The 20630-nt window shown below is 34.8% G+C and overlaps 1 protein-coding gene across 1 annotated transcript; it reads left to right on the plus strand.

The window, feature by feature from the left end:
* The first annotated feature begins 7307 nt into the window (after positions 1-7307).
* On the plus strand, positions 7308-19843 carry LOC149084954 (sugar phosphate exchanger 3-like). Its single transcript, XM_089232699.1, has 14 exons — positions 7308-7593; positions 8682-8790; positions 8945-9037; positions 9950-10033; positions 10798-10943; positions 11041-11137; positions 11810-11894; positions 12017-12141; positions 12915-13056; positions 13151-13176; positions 15025-15100; positions 17881-18080; positions 18928-18993; positions 19527-19843. Exons 1-14 carry the CDS (start codon positions 7451-7453, stop codon positions 19626-19628), a joined length of 1494 nt encoding a protein of 497 aa, XP_089088825.1. The 5' UTR covers positions 7308-7450; the 3' UTR covers positions 19629-19843.
* The last annotated feature ends 787 nt before the right edge of the window (positions 19844-20630 follow it).

The following is a 20630-nucleotide window of genomic DNA, read 5'->3' on the forward strand; positions in this document are numbered from 1 at the left end:
GAACGTGTTTCTCAAGTTAATGACGAGAGGGCAGAAAGGGTACCTTCCTGGGCTAGGTAAAAGCTTCTCGAACCAACAGGTGACGTAAAAATTTCCATCTTTTTAGATTTGACCAGTTCCAATTTTAATCAAAAAATAACATTTTCACTGATTTTCTTTCAAAAGGGAACATTTCTAAAATTCAGGTGTAGATAACTCAATTGAATGTCAATCAAGAAACATAGTATTTATAAATATTCTTCTACCATTCCTATATGCTACCTTTTGGGCTATTTTCTAATTCTGTATAGCAAACGTATTTCGGAGGAATACGTTTTTAACATCTACTGTAAATTTCGCAAAAGCGCAAATGTGCCTTTTTGAAAATAAGCTCCTCAACTATAGATTTTCACAAAAACTCCTAATGATTATATAAAAATTTATTGAATACTATCACTTACTGTGTCCATTTCCATTTTTGCAATGTGTGCATTAGTGTTTTTATAAAACGTAAACGATCACACAAAAACTATTCCATTTGCAAATTTTTGTAATTTCTATTTGTTTTCTTCTGGATGTTCTTGAACATTGTAAAAAATCTTCAGGTTGATTTAGAAAATGAATGATACAATTTTTTAACTCAAGAACCGAAAAGTTTTCTAACATGACCGTCTCAATGTTAATAGCTTCAATAAAGCTATTAGATGGCAGCACAAAATTATTTACTTTCCCTAACTAACATACTTATTCTCCAACTGATTTGAATGGTATGATAAATAAATATTTTAAAGCTGCTCCGTACTATTCCCCCTAGTTGGAAGAAACCATATTCTTAGGCATATAAAAGTTTTGTGAAAATGTTTTTATAAATCTTGAAAAATACAACAAATAAACGGATTGGTTGCATTTTCTCGAATGTAACCGATCAGCTTATTGGTTGTATTTTCAAGTTTTGTAAAAAAGCACTTTTATATACAAAACTTTTATAGTGTAATCCTGTCCTACGAGAGAAGCATTACTTCACCACTGGAACAATGACAAGAGCTTGGAAATACTGTAGGTTAAAAATATAGAAAATGTAGAACTGGTCGTGAAGAGGTATGATAAACATATATATTATCACGTTTTCCACAAAATGGATCAAAACATGACTTTTCCAAATAATTTTACTCATAAAAATCACCTTAAAGCCGGGATTACACTGTAAAAGTTTCATAAAAGTTCTTTCATAAAACTTGAAAAACGCAATCAATAAGCGTATCGGTTACATTCCAGCGAATGTATAGGCTTATCGGTTTTTTTTTTTTGCAAATTTTGTAAAATATCTTTTACCAAACTTTTATAGTGTAATCCCGACCTGTGGATCAAAACAAAAAATCTTTGTAGAGGGGGTTATCATTATATCGAGAGGTAGCATTATCATGAAACGCCGCCAAATTTATGCTGTTATTGACATCTCTTCTGAATTAGCATTGTTATTATACCACAAAATACCTTGAACCAAAAATATTCTAACTGATTAGCTGATTAATAAAATTCATTTAGTTGTTTCACATTGTGAAGTGGTTTACGGTGCAGAACTTTTGTGTACTACACAGAAAGTAGCTTCACAGCCACTTCATCTACATCTTTACATCTACAGCTTTTGGAAGGTGGTTAATGCACAATAGCAATTCGTATTATAGATCCTCCAAAGAACAAAAACTGGTGAGGAATTTGAAAATATATTGAAGGTGATTGTTTGAGAAAAATATAAAAAATATCGTTGTAACAGTTTCAAAATTCCCTCAAAAAATATCGTTATAGAGGGAGTTACCGTAGTAAAAGATATCGTTGTATGGAGAGGAGTTTAACATTAGACTATAGGCAATTCCAAACAAGATTTGATAAACTATCGTTGTAGAGGGATTTATCGTTATATCAAATATTCTTGTAGCGAGGTTTTACTGTATTCTAATTCTAAAATTCTTCAGACCAACAGATTTTTATAAGGTCACAGTCTATAACTAAAGTTATTAAGCACGTTATTTATACGTTTATACCGATGAGAAACCACAAAAAAACAATAATAAAGAATCACCCTTCTATACCACTCTAATTTCATTATTATTTCCCATCTTTTTTTCAGAATTCTAAGCAAAACAATCGTTGACAAAACAATTAAATTACGGGATATTGAAAGATCTGCAACTTCTAGGGGAGAACTATTCAATAATAAAACACAAGAACTGATATGATGAGAAGAAACATTTATTATGCACCAATGAATGATGCAAATGACATGTAATTAATGAAACAAGACTCAGAGAACATGATAAAATTAGATATGGATTAAAATGATTTCAAATATTCACGTAAAAATAAATCGCATCTTACGCTGAAAAAATAAATTGTCTAAGGCTAACCTTTTCGAATTTTCCTATCTTTTATTTAGTGTTCGATGCTTTATGTAATATCATCCCTTTATCAATTTATTCAATCAATCGATATACACTGGTGTGCAAAAATTAAGGACGAAATGGTTTTTCTAATGTAACGTCGTGTTCCATATCGTCACAAATAATACCGTGAGATCCCCAAGACGTAAGAACATGGGAAAAGTAAACAAAACGCGTGAAGCTGCAAAAGCAGCTTCAAGCGTACATGGATCACAGCGAATATTACATACTGATTACGGCATTAAGTACGGAAATGTTTGTCAGCAAGGGAGAGGGGAAGAGAACCCCTTCTTGCCTCCTACATAGTCTTGCAGCCTGATAACAATAATTTGCAGGAAAAAAAAGTAAGTTTGATTAAACCTTAGCTTTAGAATGCGTAAAAAAACCTTTCGACGGAGAAAAATTGATGACATTATTCGAAGTTCCGATAACTATAAACGAATTTGCTCCCATGTTAGAATATCGGTCCGTTCCTAAAACGGGTAAGAGTGAACGTTGAACTTATCATGTACATTTTATTGAAGACTTTCCGATTTGAATGGTAATTTTCAAAAGAGTTTGACTCCTTAACCGGAGTGAGTTGACGTATTATCAGAAGTTTGGTAGCATTAGATTTCTATAGAGGACAATTAGGACTGCCAAAAAGTGATTGGATAAGTGGATTGACGCGTTACCCGGGTGAGCACTAACGAGGTTTGGCTGTAGTTTATGTAAGAGGGGAATCTACATGTATATATGAAAATTCATTCATTATAACAGAATATCTAAGAATGGTGGGTGCACACGAAAAACTGTAAATGATAAAATGTAAATCAACACGAAAATCAATGAAAATTTTCAAATTACTGAGCGAAATAATTCCGAAACTACTGAAAGTTAGGACCTAACGAAAATAATAATCGGAGAACAAATGAAAATTAGATATTGATGAATTGAAAATAACAATAATTGAAAATAAAAATAATTGAAAGAAATAAATGACACGAATTGATGAAAATTCAGAGATTATGAAAGAAATACTATAATTGAAGAATATGTGAAAGCTTTAAATAACCCCCTCCCCCCCGTTTGATTCAGGCTCTGAGTCCCTTTGGTTGACCACTAGAAACATAAATGCATTTCATGGTCCGGGGTATCTAGGTCCCCTCCTATCATTTTGGATTGAAAAATCTCCCTGCCGCAAGACGAATAAGTTCCTCTAATACAGAGTTTCTCAACCTATGGTCCGCGACGATGGCATAGGTGGTCCGCATGCAGACTTGATAAAATTATTCACCCGTTGTAATTGATATTAGTAATATCTCCATATGGGTTCGAATAAAATTATAACTTCAAACTTAGGTTCACCACAGATCATCGAGAAGAACGCAGGAAATTGCGATCTCAAACACGGGATATTACTAAATTTTGCCAAAAATTGCAATTTATTGCTTTAAATGCAATTTGCTAATTACTGCTAAAATTGCGGAAGGGTGTGGAAATAGAGGGCTGCTACAAATCGCGGTTATTTACATATCTTATTAACAAAAAACGTATAGCACCTATCACAAAAAAATATCCAACTGATCTGGTGACCATATGCCATTGAGAACAACACGGTATACTGGGATCCTAAATAATCATCCATAATGTACGGGAAATCACCAATTTGTCATCAAAACACATTGCCAAAAGTAGGTACAATCACCGATCGTAATTGCGGAAAAATGTTAAACTTAACAAATATGTGACATAAAAATTTATAATTTTTGCCATAATTATCATAATATAATTTATATTATGAAAACGCTGTGTGTGTGTTACATCTTTAGTAAGAATTATGAATTCAAATAAGTATATATATCGTTGAACAAATGTATAAATAATCTCGGAACAACGAAAATTATATACATACAGGGTGTTCTGTTAATGGACCGGCAAAATCAGAGAGTTGTTAGTAAGCATCAAGAGGAACAAAAATTGCAATGGAACATGGTGTCGCAAACATGTTGAGAGAGTGATATCGTGAAAAACGCATGCAGGCTCTGAGTCCAGAGGAGACGAAAGGTGGATGTCAGTTGATTGCTGAATGCGCTCGTGCGTTCGCTCACCATATCTGACGTAAGCAGCGTCGCGAAACGTATACGTTTGGGTAGAACCACGCACTGCGGACGACGTAAATTAGCGCAATTGCGGTAGTAAGCACATGTAGCAGTTAGTTGTCTGTTTCAATGAGTATCGTGATGGCTAAATACACGAACGAGGAATACGTTGATATGCATCTGATTTACGGTCGAGCAGATGGCAATAGGCGCTTAGCACAGCGGATGTACAAGCAGCAATATCCGATGAGGCGTCCGCACCATACTACCTTCGCCACGATCGATCGACTGCAGCGGGAGACAGAGACCTTCCGCACAGCACGGCGTGAGATGCAGGGAGATCGCGCAATGTACGTACTCCTCAAATGGAAGAAACCATGCTGCAACGGTTTGCCGATTCCCCGTCGACAAGTACACGAGCGGTTGCAGCTGAACTCGATGTTCAGCACACGGTGGTCTTCGAGTGCGTCCGGGAATCGTTTTTACGTCCTTGTAGACTGTGCAATGACGTCAGTGGCCGCCACTTCCAACAACTCTTGTAATAATTAATCAAATAAATCTTTTTGTAGTTATTATTGTAGTTTTGTCATTCCAACGTGACGTCGAAACCTGCATGCGTTTTTCGCGATTTTGACCCTCTCAACGTGCTTTAAGACATCATGTTCCATTGCAATTTTTGTCCCTCTTGATGTCTACTAACAACCCTCTGAGTTTGTCAGTCCATTAACAGAACACCCTGCATATGTCCCGTAATAAGTGGTCCGTCAAATTGCTTCAGACATTTTACTGGTCGTTGTTTTCAGAAAGGTTGAGAAACACTGCTGTAAAATTCACTGATACCTCAGCTAACGAAGATGATTCGTTACTGAATCATGTCCGTAAGCCGAAACGGGATATTTTCCATAGGTTTCTATGGAAAATTGTTTAATTCGTTCTGGTTCTGCCCAAAATTAACAGCTTCAAAATTGGATAAATGAGAATTTAAAGAAGATGAGATACTGAAGCTCTTTTTATGTTTTACACTAATGTACGACACACACAACCAACACCAGCTTTAGTATTGACACAACCCAGTCAAGTTCGTAGGTGCTCCATCCATTTGTGATTTGGTCAGCTCATTCTCGTGTCTGACAGTGCCGTCTTCACGCATGGGCCCACCCGGGCATGGTCCGGGAGCCTTAAAAGAATGGGGGTGACTCAAAAAAATGAGAGCCGGTTGAAAATTTTCAAAATTTTCCATGTAGAGTCTTGGAAAAATCACTTGATCCGGGACCTATGATGCTCTTAAGACGACCCTGGTGTCTGATACATGCAGATATAAAATATAAGCTCCTGGAATGTCTAGACTGTTCAGTTTGATGCTCAGAGTCTAGCACGGAAAGAATGTGTGCTCTGAAGACATAGACTCCTCATTTTAAATGCATTTTCTATTAGCCGAATCCATCATTTTACATGAAGTGGTTCGAAAATTTTCAGAAAAGAAAGTAAGAAAGGTGCATTTTTGAAAAGAGATTTTCCGAGGTGGACTTGAAGTTGGCCATGAAGGTGGATATGATTTAATCGGACTCGAGAGCTAGTAATTCTGATTCGAAAGTTAGTAATTGACGCGAAAATTCAGCTCACGACTAGCCTGTCTTATATTAGCACGTGCGCCCATACCAAAGAAAATGTTCGTTAGCAGAATCCACATTCGTTAGCCCAGGTAGAAAAATAACGGAAAAAATCTTGGCTTACGAACTTTTCGGCCAACGAAGATGTTCGTTAGCCAAGGTATCACTGTAATTGTATTATACAATACGAGTCCTCCGTGTGGACGTTCCCGAATATCTTACACATGGGACGTCTAGCAACTATGACCAAAGATGAAAATCCGAACAGAAAATGATTCATGTAAAATGAAAGATTCAGCTAATAGAAAATGCATTTAATAGACGGAGCCTATGTTTTCAGAGCTCGCATTCTGTCCGTGCAAGACTCTGAGCATCAAACTGAACAGTCTGCACACATTCTAGGAGCTAATTTTTTTCTATATGCATGTATCAGACACCAAGGCCGTCTTAAGATGATCATGGGCCACCGGTTCAAGTGATTTTTCTGAAGCCCTACCTAACAAATTCTCGAAAATTTCAACCAGTTCTCATTTATGTGAGTCTCCCCTCCTTCTCTAGAGACCCCCGGACCGTGTCCGGGTGGGCCCATGCGTTTAAGACACGAGATGTTTACCTTCCAGCTTTTAACGCAAGTCAAAGGTGCCACCTTATTTCCCGATCTTCCAATCCATCTGGCCAATCAAAGAACGCCGACAGTCACAACACGCGTTGGCGTATTAAATTGTTCTGGAAGTAAATATTCGCCAAGGAATATTTGCTCATATTCGCCAAGGCCAGGCTGGGTCAGTGTGTAGACAGCCTATGTCAATGGTGATCCTTTGCATCAGGGGAAGGCAAATATTGGAAGCAAATATTTGCGTATGCCTATTGGGGCTGGCTTGACACGAGTGTGGTCCCTGGCTTAGGCATAGGTTTGTCCAGAAAAAAGTACAGAATTTTTTTTTTCGTTAGTTTTTTCGTTTTTATCACTAAAAAAATATAAGAGGAAATATGAAAAAATAATGAGAAAATTGATTCGAATTTGAATTCGGCCTGTTCAAAATTAAGACGTGAATATAATATTACGATCAACTCTCGCCTTCATCGTCATCTATTAAAAAAATAAGGAAGTCATTTTTACGTTTTGTTATCGGTGTTTGTCTGTGACGACAAAATGCTGATTAGGAATAAACTTATCTCCGTCAGCTGGGAACAATACAGATTAGAAATCTACAATCGATGTCATTACTGTATACAATATAACCCTCCTGACAAAATCAATACGGTTCATGTGCTTTGGATAATATAGAGTTCTAATAGTGATGAAAAAGTAAATTACAACGCGTTGAAATTTTCGAAAAATATGAAAATCAATTCAAAAGATGCTGCTGATTTTCCGTATGAAAGCGTTGACCATGAGACCGTTCGCGACCACAACAGTAAAATGCCTATAGCATCAAAATGGACAAAATTTCATTTAACGGCGTTTTTTATCACATTCTACAGGTATGGAAACGATTGTTCAATATTTTGTTATATACAGTGAACCCTCGCTACAACGATATTCTATATTACGATAAAACCCTCTACAACGATATTTTTTTCAAATCCTGTTTGGAACTGCCAATGGTCTAATGTTAATCTCCTCTCGATAAAACGATATCCTTTACTACGGTAAATTCCCCATAACGATATTTTTTGGAGATTATTGAAACCGCTAAAAAAAAAAAAAAAAAAAAAAAACAAAGCGTTATATGTTTTCAAATTTGGATTAAAATCGTTTTGAGTTTAATTTTAACTTCGTTACTAGTTTTCGTTCTTCTAAAGGCGTCTAAGGCAGCGATTACACTGTAAAAGTTTTGTAAAAGTGCTTTTATAAAACTTGAAAATACAACCAACAAGCTGATCGATTACATTCGAGCAAATGTAACCGATCAGCTTATTCGTTGTATTTTTCAAGTTTTATGCAAGCAATTTTACAAAACTTTTATAGTATATACTGCACTAGTGTAATATATTGCACTATGAAAGTTTTAGAAAAGTTCTTTTTCATAAAATTTCAAAAATGCAACCAATAAGCGTATCGGATACATTCGAGCGAATTTAACCAATAGCCTTATTGGCTGCATTTTTTAAGTTTATAAAAAAAGAACTTTTCTAAAACTTTTATAGTGTGATCCCAGCCTTCAACAAAGTTATTGGTTTTGCTACTTGTATATTTCCCTGTATAAGACACAAAAATGCAATAAGGTAAATTTTTTAACAGGGCAATGCATTAAGTGAATTTTATTAATGAACTGATAATAGTTACAATTTTATTTATTGTAAATTAATTAACTTAATTACAATTTTTTGCGGCGAATAAATAAATAAAAGCTTATTTTTTGGTGGTATTAATAATGCCAATGAAGAAAAGATAACAATAACAACATGAATTTGGTCGCATGTAAGGATAATGTTTCATCTCCATATAACAATAATCCCTCTACAACGATATTTTTTCTTGGTCTGCAGAATATCGTTATATCGAGGTTTCACTGTGCTAATTTTTTTTATTTTCGAAGTGCTTCATATTCGAAAACAATATGTTCCAGCAATATACTTCTTCATATCATTCGGAAATCCTTCAGCAATGTCAAGAAAACGATGTCAGATGTTTGGTCACCATTCAACACGTCTTTTCCAGAGATTTACAACGATGTGGTAAGTATACAGCTGATACTCGATCAATTTACTTTTTTTTTAGAATGAGATGCTTCCTTGACGTAAAATTTAAAACAAGATAGCGATGATGATTTCACTTGATATAAAATCAGTTTTGATTGATTGACACGAATATATTCAATTTTTTTTGCAGCAGTGGAATGATCATCAGCTGTTTTCGTCTAGTCACGATGCATCAATATTTTTGGGAACATTAGACACCGTTTATATGATCGCACACGCTTTGGTAATATTACGTTTTATGTCTTTTATACAGATAAAGGATGACCAAAAATCATTCTAGAATTTTTAAAATTCATGAAAATTGAGCTTTTAAAAATACGGGTAAAAATGTGACCGTCACGTTTTCTTAAGAGATCCCGTGTGATTTGTCCAAAGAATTTGAAATTCTCAAGAAATGACTATTAAAGAATTTAATTGTCTTATAAACACACCGTTTGCACCAAAAATAAAAAATTGAATAAAATCAGATCGCATGACATGAGTTTTGATTTTATTCGGTCAGAAGTTTGGCTCAGTCATTCTATCTTTTGGATAAAATTTAACGACAGGAAACTTATTTCAGCAGCCGTACAGTTATTTCATTAGAATTTTTTGCAATATCACGTGTTAAATTTGTGTTTTACCACAGGAAATCAGATTTTTGGAAGTCCACGGGCATACATTAGACAAGAAATCGAAGTTTGGTTGGCAGATGTTTATAGACAGCTATTTTTGAATTTAAGTCCATCAGCATATCTTTTAGCTAATGAAGCTACAGCAGCTTATCATAAAAAACAACCACCCATCTTAAAATTTCGAAATAATATTCATTAGTGCTGATTAAAGTTCAAATTCATGGCATCAGTTTTGATGTAAAAAGTATATCCGCACAACAATTTGTTCAATTTTGATGAATTTTTAATAAGTCCAGTAATTTTTTATCAACCTTTTAGAATAATAGTCTTTAAAAAGAATAAAATTGAAGAAAAACGTTAGTTTCTATTATACATGGTTGAAACCATGCTTTTTACACGGCTTTTTTATGTTGCATGGTTTTACCATATCGTTTCATATTTTACGAAATAGGAAACGGTACATATTATTCCTTATGTCGAACAAAAATTAATGTAAAAATCAATGTTTTTTCATACTTTAGGGTCTTTTTGTTAGTGGCACTATTGGAGACCGGTTTGATTTGAGGAAAGTGCTCGCCTTTGGGATATGCTCTTCGTCTGTTACGGTATTTTTATTTTGCTTATGTTCTAATAATTAATTTTTGATACCTTTGAAAGATACCTTTGTGTTATTAAAATAGGGTGTACTATATAGGTGTTTCTCAAAAAAGTAAATCCGAAAATATTGAAGTTTCCACAATTGATTCTAAAATAAATTTAAAATATGAAAAATATCAGCAAAATCGGAAAAACTCAGCTGTCACTGGAAATAATTATTAGGGGGAATATATAAAAGTTAAAATTTGTATACAGTCCCCAATCAAAAGGTTTAGTTAAATAAAATTTTCTCCTTACTCTAATTGTACGCAAAAAAATTCCCGTAACAATTGAAAGAAAATTTCGTCGAGATATTTATGATCGAATACCTGATTTTTTTTGTAACTTTTTACATGCTAAAACTACCTAAGTTTTAGAAAGACTTCGAAAAAACGAAAAAGTGCCAGACATCAAATGCATATTGGCAATATCTCGACGTATATTTGTCCAAAATTTTACGGGATAATTTTTTTTCAGTTTTATGGAAGGAAGGCCTAAAATTTGTCATTTGAATTTTTTTTAAACCATATAAAAATTTGAATTTTCGTACATTCCCCAAATTTTTTTGTAGGAGTTAAACTATCACAAAACAATTCTGCTCCCTTTGCTAATCATTTTTCATATTTTACTGAAAATTTGAAATGAACCACAGAACTTTTATTCCGATCAGACACTTTTAGTGAAACACCCTGCATATGCATTATATTGCGACATATTTCCGGACTATTCACAGGTGTTGTTTTTCGGTTACGTGAGCGAAGTACTACAAATATATAAGACTTACTGGTATATAACATTCTGGTGCCTGACAGGCTTACTACAATCTTCGGAATGGCCAGCAGCAATAGCCGTGGTCGGAAAGTGGTTTGGAAAATCGAGGTAAGTCAATTATTAAGTTACATTATTTAACTTACGTAAATCAAATCATTATCTTCAATTCTATCGGTAATTATTTCCATAAAATTATGTATTGCAGACGTGGTCTTATCATGGGCATATGGGCAGCTTCTCCAGCTATTGGCAACGTACTTGGTTCTTATATAACAGCTGCAGTTCTTCACTTTGGTTACCAGGTAAACTACTCACGTGATTCGGAAGCGAAACCGTTAAATTAAAATTTGTTACAGGATTTGTTCACGTTATATCTGTGCCACAAACGGGGTGTTTCAGAAAGGGCACGCTAACTTTTAAATGGCATAATTAGGAAACGGAGAAGATAGGAAGATGATGCAAGTGAAGCGATGGGCAGGCCTAAGATTTTTAAATACATCTATTTGCAAAGCTAGTTATAATTTTAATTAATAGATGGCGTACCAGTCGGTTCATCTCACTACTTCTTTCTGTAGGGCCATGGCCATTTGAGTTTTCAGCAAGAGTTCTCAACCATTTCGAATATATTGAATTGCGATTTGATCCATGTTTACGAAACACAATGTCAGCCATTTTTTAAAAGACTATGGCGTCATCTATTAGTAAAAATTGTAACTAATATCAGGAACCGGTGTATTTGAAGTTCCAGGCCTCCCATCAAACGTCCCACTTGTTCCCTCTTTCTATTTATCAGTTTCAAAATTATGTAGTTCTTTCTGAAACACTCTTTATAATCAATTTAGAAATATCTATAGTCAGTACAATAAACACACAACGAATGATATAAAAATATAGATTTTATATATTCATATGTAAAAGCAAATAATAATTAAAAATCAAATATACAGAAATAGTTTTTATATTTACTGTTTCAGTTTGCTTTTCTTGTACCATCGGGTATTGCTTTGTCCGGAGGCATAATTGTTTTCTTCAGCCTTGTTTCTTCCCCTCGTGAAATTGGTAAGTGTCCCATTTATGGCCAAATCTTACATATATAGACTACATAGTTTATTAGAACTTATGAATGTTTAAAATTTATATTTTTTCGGCACATTCTTAATTGATTCGATGTTCTTCCGTAGGCCTTCCAGAGGAAACTGAAGATGATTCAAATCAACGTGAACATATTTCGAAAAATTCGGCAGCTTCACATCAACAAAATGCCATCGGATTCTTCCAAGCTATCCGTTTACCAGGCGTGATTCCTGTAAATAATAGCAGTATGTTCCATAACTAAATAAATACGTACTAAAAATTTAAAATAGATAAAACGTAAAATGTCCAACCACAATTATTCGATTTCATCAAAAATGGCAGCAGGAAAGAGAAACAGTTCAGTTGAATGAGGACATGTAATATAAAACGAACAATAATATACAGGGTGTCTTGTAAGTCTTAATGTGGCCATTATTTCATCAACCGTTCATCGTAGAAGTATGGTTCTAATATTTAAAATGCTCCAAATGAGTTCAAAAAACACTCTGTACCAGTTTCAAGAATGAAAATACAGTGTGTCATAAAATAAAAAAAATCTAAATTTCTATACGGTCCCTTGTTTTCTAACTTCCATCAGCATAAACGAGAAAAAGAAGCATTGTCTGTTAGTTTATTCTGTTCTTTCCCAACTTTCCTCCAATTTTTGAATTCAAATATTTCATTGCACTTAGAAATATGACATTTCTTTGTTGTCCTCAAGATCCTCAAGAGAAACAATGCAACAACTTTCTAATTGGAAGTTAGAGGACAGGGGAGACCATTTCATGGCGCATTTTTACTCTCGAAACTAGTACAGAGTGATTTTTGAACAAATTTTGAGCATTTTTTTAAATTGGAACCATGCCTCTACGACAAATGATTGATGAGATAAAGGGTCGAATTACGACTTACGGGACACCCTGTATGGTTATAAAGCATGATTCATGTATAAAAATTGTAACATGTTTGAAGTGTTGTTCTCACTTGTTTCTTCAATTCTTCTAGTATTCTCTATCATATGCATTCATGAAGTTTCTCCATGTTTCGTTCATGTTTTGGCTACCATATTATCTTCAAAATACATATGGATGGGAAGAAGCTAAAGCCGTGAAGCTTTCTATTTGGTATGATATTGGGGGTATTTTGGGTACGTACTGCGAGTTACCATACGTAATAATAGTTCTTTCACGTATATTTGTGTCGTCATTAAAAAAAGAGATGCTACGAAATTTTTTTTCCAGGTGCAGTCTGTGTTGGCTTTATATCCGTGAGTACAAAATTTGAACCTTAACGTTATATCAGGCATTTCTTAATTACAAAAAAAAATGTCAAAAACCATTGAAAAGTTTTACAATGTTAAATATTCACAACCATAATAACATATATACTAACCATGCATTTTCTAAAAAACCACATTTGAGCTATTCACTCGATGGAAACCGTAAAATACAAAATCAATTTAAAAATCCAAATATGTATACGACAAAATTGTATATGAGAATGATTATTGTCAGATACAGTAACAAGTGAGTGAAATATGAATTATTTTTTATTGATTTGAAGCAATAAATATTTGTAATAGTTAGAGCCCGGAAGTCCATGCAAAATTCTTTAAATGCCTTTCTTTGCCCATTTTTAAACTTTTTTGTAAAAGTGCTTTTTTTGTGAGTTTTTCCTGCCGTAAATGTCTATTTCAACATTGATGTTTGTCCTGGAATCTTAGAGGTCATATTTTGTAATACTCGGATATTTTAGGTCCTCAAAGGCATTGCTCTTTATAAAAACCTCAATTATTAACATTACAACTCGTATCAGAAAGTCTTCCTCATCCCAGATATATTATATAAACGTTACTTTACCGCATTTACTTTAACTCCATTCATATATCGCTATATGGCAATTTCCAACTAGTGGAGTTGGGTGGGAAATGAAGGTGCCATCGATCGGTGGTCACCCTAGGTTCTCTCTCGATAGGCAAAGAACTTTTTCTGATGTTCTTTTGGCTGGATTCGAACCCATGGACCCTTACTGAACCCTTCATAGTGAAACACGAGTATCTTACCACTGTGCCACTCAGGCTCAAAACCTACCGGCTTCGACAAAAAAATTTTTCCTCCCCAGCACGACCCAGCCCACGCGGATAAAGGGCTTACATCCCGGGGACAGAGCCCGGGTCGTGTTTGGTCTGACAGCCCCATTAAACGCAAGCAGGTGTTAATGCGTGAGGGATAGGATCTGACAAAACTTGGTACTGCCAGTTAGAGACATGTGTGACAAAGACAACTCTGTGTGCTACATATACAGTTTTCAGATAAAAATCAACATACCATCGAATTCACATCGAGATTGTAAGAGCATGTTTTAATTGAAATAATTGTAAGAGCATGTTTTAATTGAAATAATTGTAAGAGCATGTTTTAATTGAAATAATTGTAAGAGCATGTTTTAATTGAAATAATTGTAAGAGCATGTTTTAATTGAAATAATTGTAAGAACATGTTTTAATTGAAATAATTGTAAGAGCATGTTTTAATTGAAATAATTGTAAGAGCATATTTTAATTGAAACATAATTCATAATTATTCACTAATTATTGTCCTTTTATTTAAGCTATCATTATTTTGCATGTTAGCTACTTGAAAAAATCGTTATAACTATGTATCTAGTTGAACAAAATCGCCTCCGACCTGAACTTGAAGGAACATATCTTTTGGGTTTGGTAGTAACAACTTGTCTTGGCTAATGATGCAGCTATTATAAATTAATATGTGGAAACAAAGACGGAGTTAAATGTTTTAATCATATTGGTCATTTTTTCGGACCCTTGATATCTTAGTTTTTACTTACTTTTCCTTTTTTTACATTAACTGTAAATGCCTTTTTATAGTGCCCATTTCAAGTATTTTTAATGTCTTTTGCCTGCCTATTTTTGCAATTTTTAGTGCCATCATCTTTGGGTTTCTAGTAATAGTTGCACATATCATCAGAAAAGTTGGTATCAAAAGTATTCATAAATTCATTTCTTTGATTTGGGGTTAGAAACTGTCGAGTTTTTCTTGATAGTGATACATAAGAATTTATTCAATTCAGATTTCATTGTATGATATCACCCTAGGATCAGATGAATTCCAGATCTCCGGCCATTGCAGTTACTTTACTCTTCACACCAGGTGTACTCTTGGCGCTGAGTAGTAAGTGTGCTTTACAACTTACAATTCGAATAAATTTTCAAAACATACCAAAATATTCGTTTTCAAAAAGATTTAATTCAGATCAAGGCAGAAATATAAGAATGAAAACATCGCTAGAGGCATAGAGCGCACTAGCAAACGGGTACTTGGATCCCTCGGTATTTGACTAGGGGCCTTCGGGTAAGTGCTTATTGAGAAACACTGTACTAGATCATTATATATTGTATTTCTCATGAAAAACTTGTAATAATGACAAAGTATGTCTGTATCTGAAAAACTTCCCCACACTTTAGATATGGGAGAGATGAAATGGCATCGAATTAATTATTCGATACCATTTCTTATGACGTCAAAATTGACTTGATTTCACGTTGATTTAGCATATTTTAATTTTTTTACTACTAATACTGATTATATCATGAAAAAAGTTCAATTGAAAGTGCTTGTGTGTGTGTGTGATTTTTAGACACAAGGAAAGATGTAGAAAAATACTCATAATATTACCAAAAACTTTGGTACATTACTTTATATTTTCCATCCAAATTTTGTATATTTGTGGGTGCTTGATCACCACATTCGAAAGAACCTGACTCTGAAAATTATTTTAACTGCAAATATTAAATTTTAATTTCTCCAACAAAACTCATGATAAAAGGTGTTCAAAAAATTTAGCAAAAACGCATTGTTTTCAAATGCGTTAAGAAATACACTGAGTGGTCACTTTATTATAACCACCTGACAGTTGAAAAGTAGTAAATGTTGAAAAATAGTAGCAAATAAGCTACGGCGTCACACTAGCCTCTACAAGGCAAGGCTAGCATAAAAAAGGAAAACTCAGTTTCTGAGGTAGTAGTATAGGGCAATTGTTTGTGAGGATATGGGGAAGAAACGTGATTTTAAGGACTTTGAAATTCAGATTTCAAATTTATTTCACCCACACATGTTACGCAAATAGGAATTGCCAATAGTTACATAGATATATACATACATAGATGTAGGTGGGTAAAGGAGAAAAAATCATAGTATGATCTGACGAGCTCCCTCATCCCGAGTGAAAAAAAAGCAATGGCAACGGGGTCGTAATACGTTATCTAAAAATGTGTAATGTGTGTGATAACACACACACACATATGCAATACTCTCATATATACACACTCACACATATATAGGGTGGGCAAAACGTCCGTAGAAACTTTAAAAGTGAATGAAAACCAGAAAAATAACCAAAATAAAAAAAGATTTGCAGGGTTAGCACCGCTAGGTCATGGGAATTCTTTAAAGACAGGAAAAATAACTAAAAAACAGCCGATAGGTGGCACTGGCGTACACAAGTCAAAGAAAAGCTACGCAGATAACGAACAGAATGCCTCCAAATCGTTTATTACAGCAGTATGTGTTCCACATGACCACCACCACAGGGAATAACACATTGCAGGCGAGTCACAAATCCAGCAACGGAAGAGTGCAGTACATGGTTTACAATGGTGAAATAGTTGTGGATTAGGAACGCAAGTCCTTATAACCGTTTCATTTGCATATTTGCTCCGAAGTCGCTCGTACAAGCACAACCTATCAGCTATTTTTTTTGCCTGCCCACCCTGTATATATATATATATATATATATATATATATACACACACACACACACACACACACACACACACACACACACACACACACACACACACCACACACACAAGAGGTGTGTCCTTTGTGTGTCAGTAATAAATGATATTTCAATTTCTTCTTAAACATGGGGAGACTATGTCTAGACTAACTACTAGTTCTGGGTCCAAGAGAATTTTCATTATGGTAGAAAATGTTAGTTCTGAGATGAGCTGGTATCGGATGAGTACGGGATTTAGTGCTGGATGAGAAGCGAGTCTCGTGTGGTCATGGAATTTAATTGGTTTGAACATGAGAATGGAAATAAAATAATCATATAGAAGCGAGACTGGTAGTATATCATATGGGACAAAGGATTGGTCAATTGAGATGATTTGGTTTTATGTGTCATTATATATGTAAAAATCTCCTCTGCAGAACACAGTTATTTATATTGCTATCCATGGGCGTTCCCATCGAGGGGCAGTAACTGGCGTAGTGTGGTAATTGGCACACACATCACAGACGTGTCAATTTAGTATCGGTGAGTTGCCCCCCCCCCCTCTAGTTCAGATCCTGGGTACGCCCTTGTTGCTATCAGTCGTCCTTTGAATGCGGAATGATTGTGAGAGCTCGGAGCCATTGAGCGAGTATTAGCGAAACCACCGCATTTGTGAATGTCCAAGAGCAACTGTAGTTAAAGTGTTTAAAGACTGGACTGTCAAGAAAAAACTGCGTCTCTAATTGCAACTTATAATTGTCACCGACTAGTGAATATTCAGGTAAAATGGAAAGTCTATAGACATAAAAGGCAACAGAACGGTAAAAGTGCAGAAAATTACAGCAAATCTCAATCAAGGGTCGTCTCAAAACACACTGTTCGCCGTACAATGCATGGTATGGGATATGGAAGCCGAAAGCCTGTTTGGAGGTCATAATAAATATAAAATGGCCACTCAGTGTGTAAAACAGCGTTAAATTTGAAAGTCATATCAAAGATGTGAGCTTGACATCAAAAGGAAACCAGTTTTTATATTGTCATAAATGTCCTATCAGTTTCATTTAGCACAAATGCAATAAATTTCATTTACGATGTGTTCGGCGAAAAATTTGTGTATATAAAGTAAATGCGTTTTTAAAACTAATTGTGAAAAGCTTCTATCTTTCAATCACAGAGACAACGCCAAATATAGGCACACTTTCGTTTTTATTGACAATGACCGGGTTGTGCATCAACGGTGTAGCTAGTCTCATGTGCACTACTATAGCTGCCGATTTAGGAAGACAGAAGCAAATTCAAGGAAATCGGGAAGCAATGGCTACAGTTACGGGTATCATCGACGGAGTAGGAAGCATAGGAGCCGCGATAGGGCAGGTTAGTGAACGCAATGACTTCTTTTGTACAGGGTGATTCTAATTCATAGGACAAACTTCAATAGATAATATGAGACACCTAAACAAACATTTTTTGGTCATAGGATGTGTTGTGGAATCGCTGTAGCAAAGGTGATAGAGGGTGTTGTTATTGAGTGCCCAACAGCATTTCATCAAAAGCAAATATCATATTTTTTCGTCGGATTTGCTGCGATAGAAGCTATCAACCATTCAAGGGTGCAGGAGGTTATGATGTGGTAGACCTCCTCATGGTACAACCCGCGCAACGCAAAATCTACCGTAAGCCATTGTACCGCTTGTTTGGCACAGCATGACCTTGATGGTCCTCGCACCAGTAAAAACAAACACACCAGTCCGATCTCTCTCAGTAGGTGCATTCTCTCAAATATCTCTCACACCTTCAGATCACTTCAAAGTTGGTTTTTATTGGTCCATCAAGATCATGCAGCGCCAAACAATGACAAGCGGTACCGAAAATGTGGCAGATTTTCAGTTAACCAGATTGACACATGTGAGGAGGCCTACCATAATACAAACCCGTGCATCCTCGAGTGGTTGATAGCACATATCGCAGCAAATGTTATGTATATCATCTCTCAAACTTTGTCCCACGAATTTAGAATCAACCTGTATACAAATGGCATCCTCAATTAATTTAATTGCGCTATGGGTTTGCACAAAATTGTGTGATACTGTGTGCATCTAATCTGTCGTACGAATGTTATTCCGAATGCTATTCAAATACCAAAATCATATTATTAAATGCTATAATAGTCTGCTTTGATTAATAACGAATAATTTTATTGTCACGTCAATACTTTTTGCAGCAAATCATTCCAATAATCCAAAAAAGTTTGGGCTGGAGCTTCATTTTTTATTTCTTCATGATGCTGGTAAGTTTGACAGTTTTATCCATATACTATTTATTCTATACAGGGTGTCCTGTAAGTGCTAGCACGGCCTTTATCTCATCAACCGTCCACCGTAGAGGTATGATTCCAATTTAAAAAATGTTCAATAGTCGTTTAAAAATTACCCTGTATATCAGTGTTGCGAGTGAAAATACAGTGTGTAACAAAATTAAAAAATCTAAATTTTTATACGGTCCCCCTGTGTTCTAACTTTCAATTAAGAAATTGTTGCCTCTCTCTCCTGAAGCCAACAAAAAAAATCTCTGTTTTTAAGGGCAATATTCACAGAGATATTCATATTCGAAAAATGAAGGAAATTTGAGAAAGAACAGCGTTAAATGCGGGCACTCTCAAAACTGGTACAGGGTAATTTTTGAGCGCCTGTTAAGCATTTTTTAAATTGGAATCATACCTCTGCGACGGACGGTTAATGAGATAAAGGCCGTGCTAGCACTCACACGACACCCTGTATATTCCTCCTACGTACGTTAATTATGTTTTTCCATCTTGAATAGACGGGTACTAGTCTGGTATGCATCTCGAAGATCATTTACCATGATATTAGAAAACTATGGCTGCAATGGAAATCTAACCATGGTGAAGATGGGCTGATTTAAACTCGAACAATAATTATAAATGACTACGAGTAAAATAGTTTCATATTGTGACTTAAATATTAGTACTTATGAGAAAAACTAAACTATTTGAAATTGTGGTATTAAAATTTAACATATGTGTTTGAAAAATCAATTTTTGTATATTATGAAAATTTTACCGTGCTTGAAAACTAAGACCGTTTTTTTTTTTATTTCCAATAAAAATTCTAATTATCAAAAAGTATTTATTGCTTTTATTCTTCCAACGTCACAACGCAACCTTGCTTTTAGAATGACACCATTCAAAATAGTAGTTAACTAGTGATATGTGACACTGTTCAAGGTCTCTTTGGGCAGTATTTACCGACATAGTTTAAACTGTAGTCACAATTTTTGGATAAGAGATCAATATAGATTGGTTAAAAACCCGAATTTAACCAATCCGTGTCGATCTCTTACGAAAAAATTGTGACTACAGTTTAAACGATGTCGATGAATATGGCCCTTACACGTCCATTTTTGGTAATGCTCAAAAACAACACTATAGGTGCAGTAGATCTACATGTATATATTATAAACAGATAGTGTCGTTTCTGATGATAACAGAAATGCTCGCATTAAAAATATCAACTGTATCGTATCACTAACTCGTTGCTATCTACAGTTCTGTTACTGAGAATTCTGTTATAGAAGCTGGGTAGTGATATAAATAAAAACATTATATAAGTATGCGAGTAACTGTTCCAAGAATGTTATTATTATATATTATTATTTTTCAACCTGTAAACATAACTACCGTCGACAAAAGCAAGCTCTGTTATGAATTGAGCCAGACACTTCGTAGATACCCACGTTCTATGAACACATACGTATATTCAGATAACTCTGAGCTGCCTCCCCCCCCCCCACCATTTGCTAAAGATAATAATACTAATACATATTTAAAATAAACACGGAATTTCCTAAATACTAATTATTCTGTAGGAAAGATGATTCCAAAACTAAAAAAAAAAATAAACAAAT

The sequence above is a fragment of the Pholcus phalangioides genome, unplaced genomic scaffold (assembly GCF_987345545.1).
Source record: "Pholcus phalangioides strain wild (caught in Gottingen) unplaced genomic scaffold, Ppha-v1.0 ptg000007l_1, whole genome shotgun sequence".
NCBI lineage: Eukaryota > Metazoa > Arthropoda > Arachnida > Araneae > Pholcidae > Pholcus > Pholcus phalangioides.

Excerpts from the sequence above, each read along its gene's own strand:
- LOC149084954 (XM_089232699.1), top strand. The coding sequence starts at position 7,451 with ATGAAAATCAATTCAAAAGATGCTGCTGATTTTCCGTATGAAAGCGTT. Across the intron at positions 10,034-10,797 it reads TATGCTCTTCGTCTGTTACG|GTGTTGTTTTTCGGTTACGT; the intron begins GTATTTTTATTT and ends GACTATTCACAG. Across the intron at positions 11,895-12,016 it reads TTCTTCCCCTCGTGAAATTG|GCCTTCCAGAGGAAACTGAA; the intron begins GTAAGTGTCCCA and ends GTTCTTCCGTAG.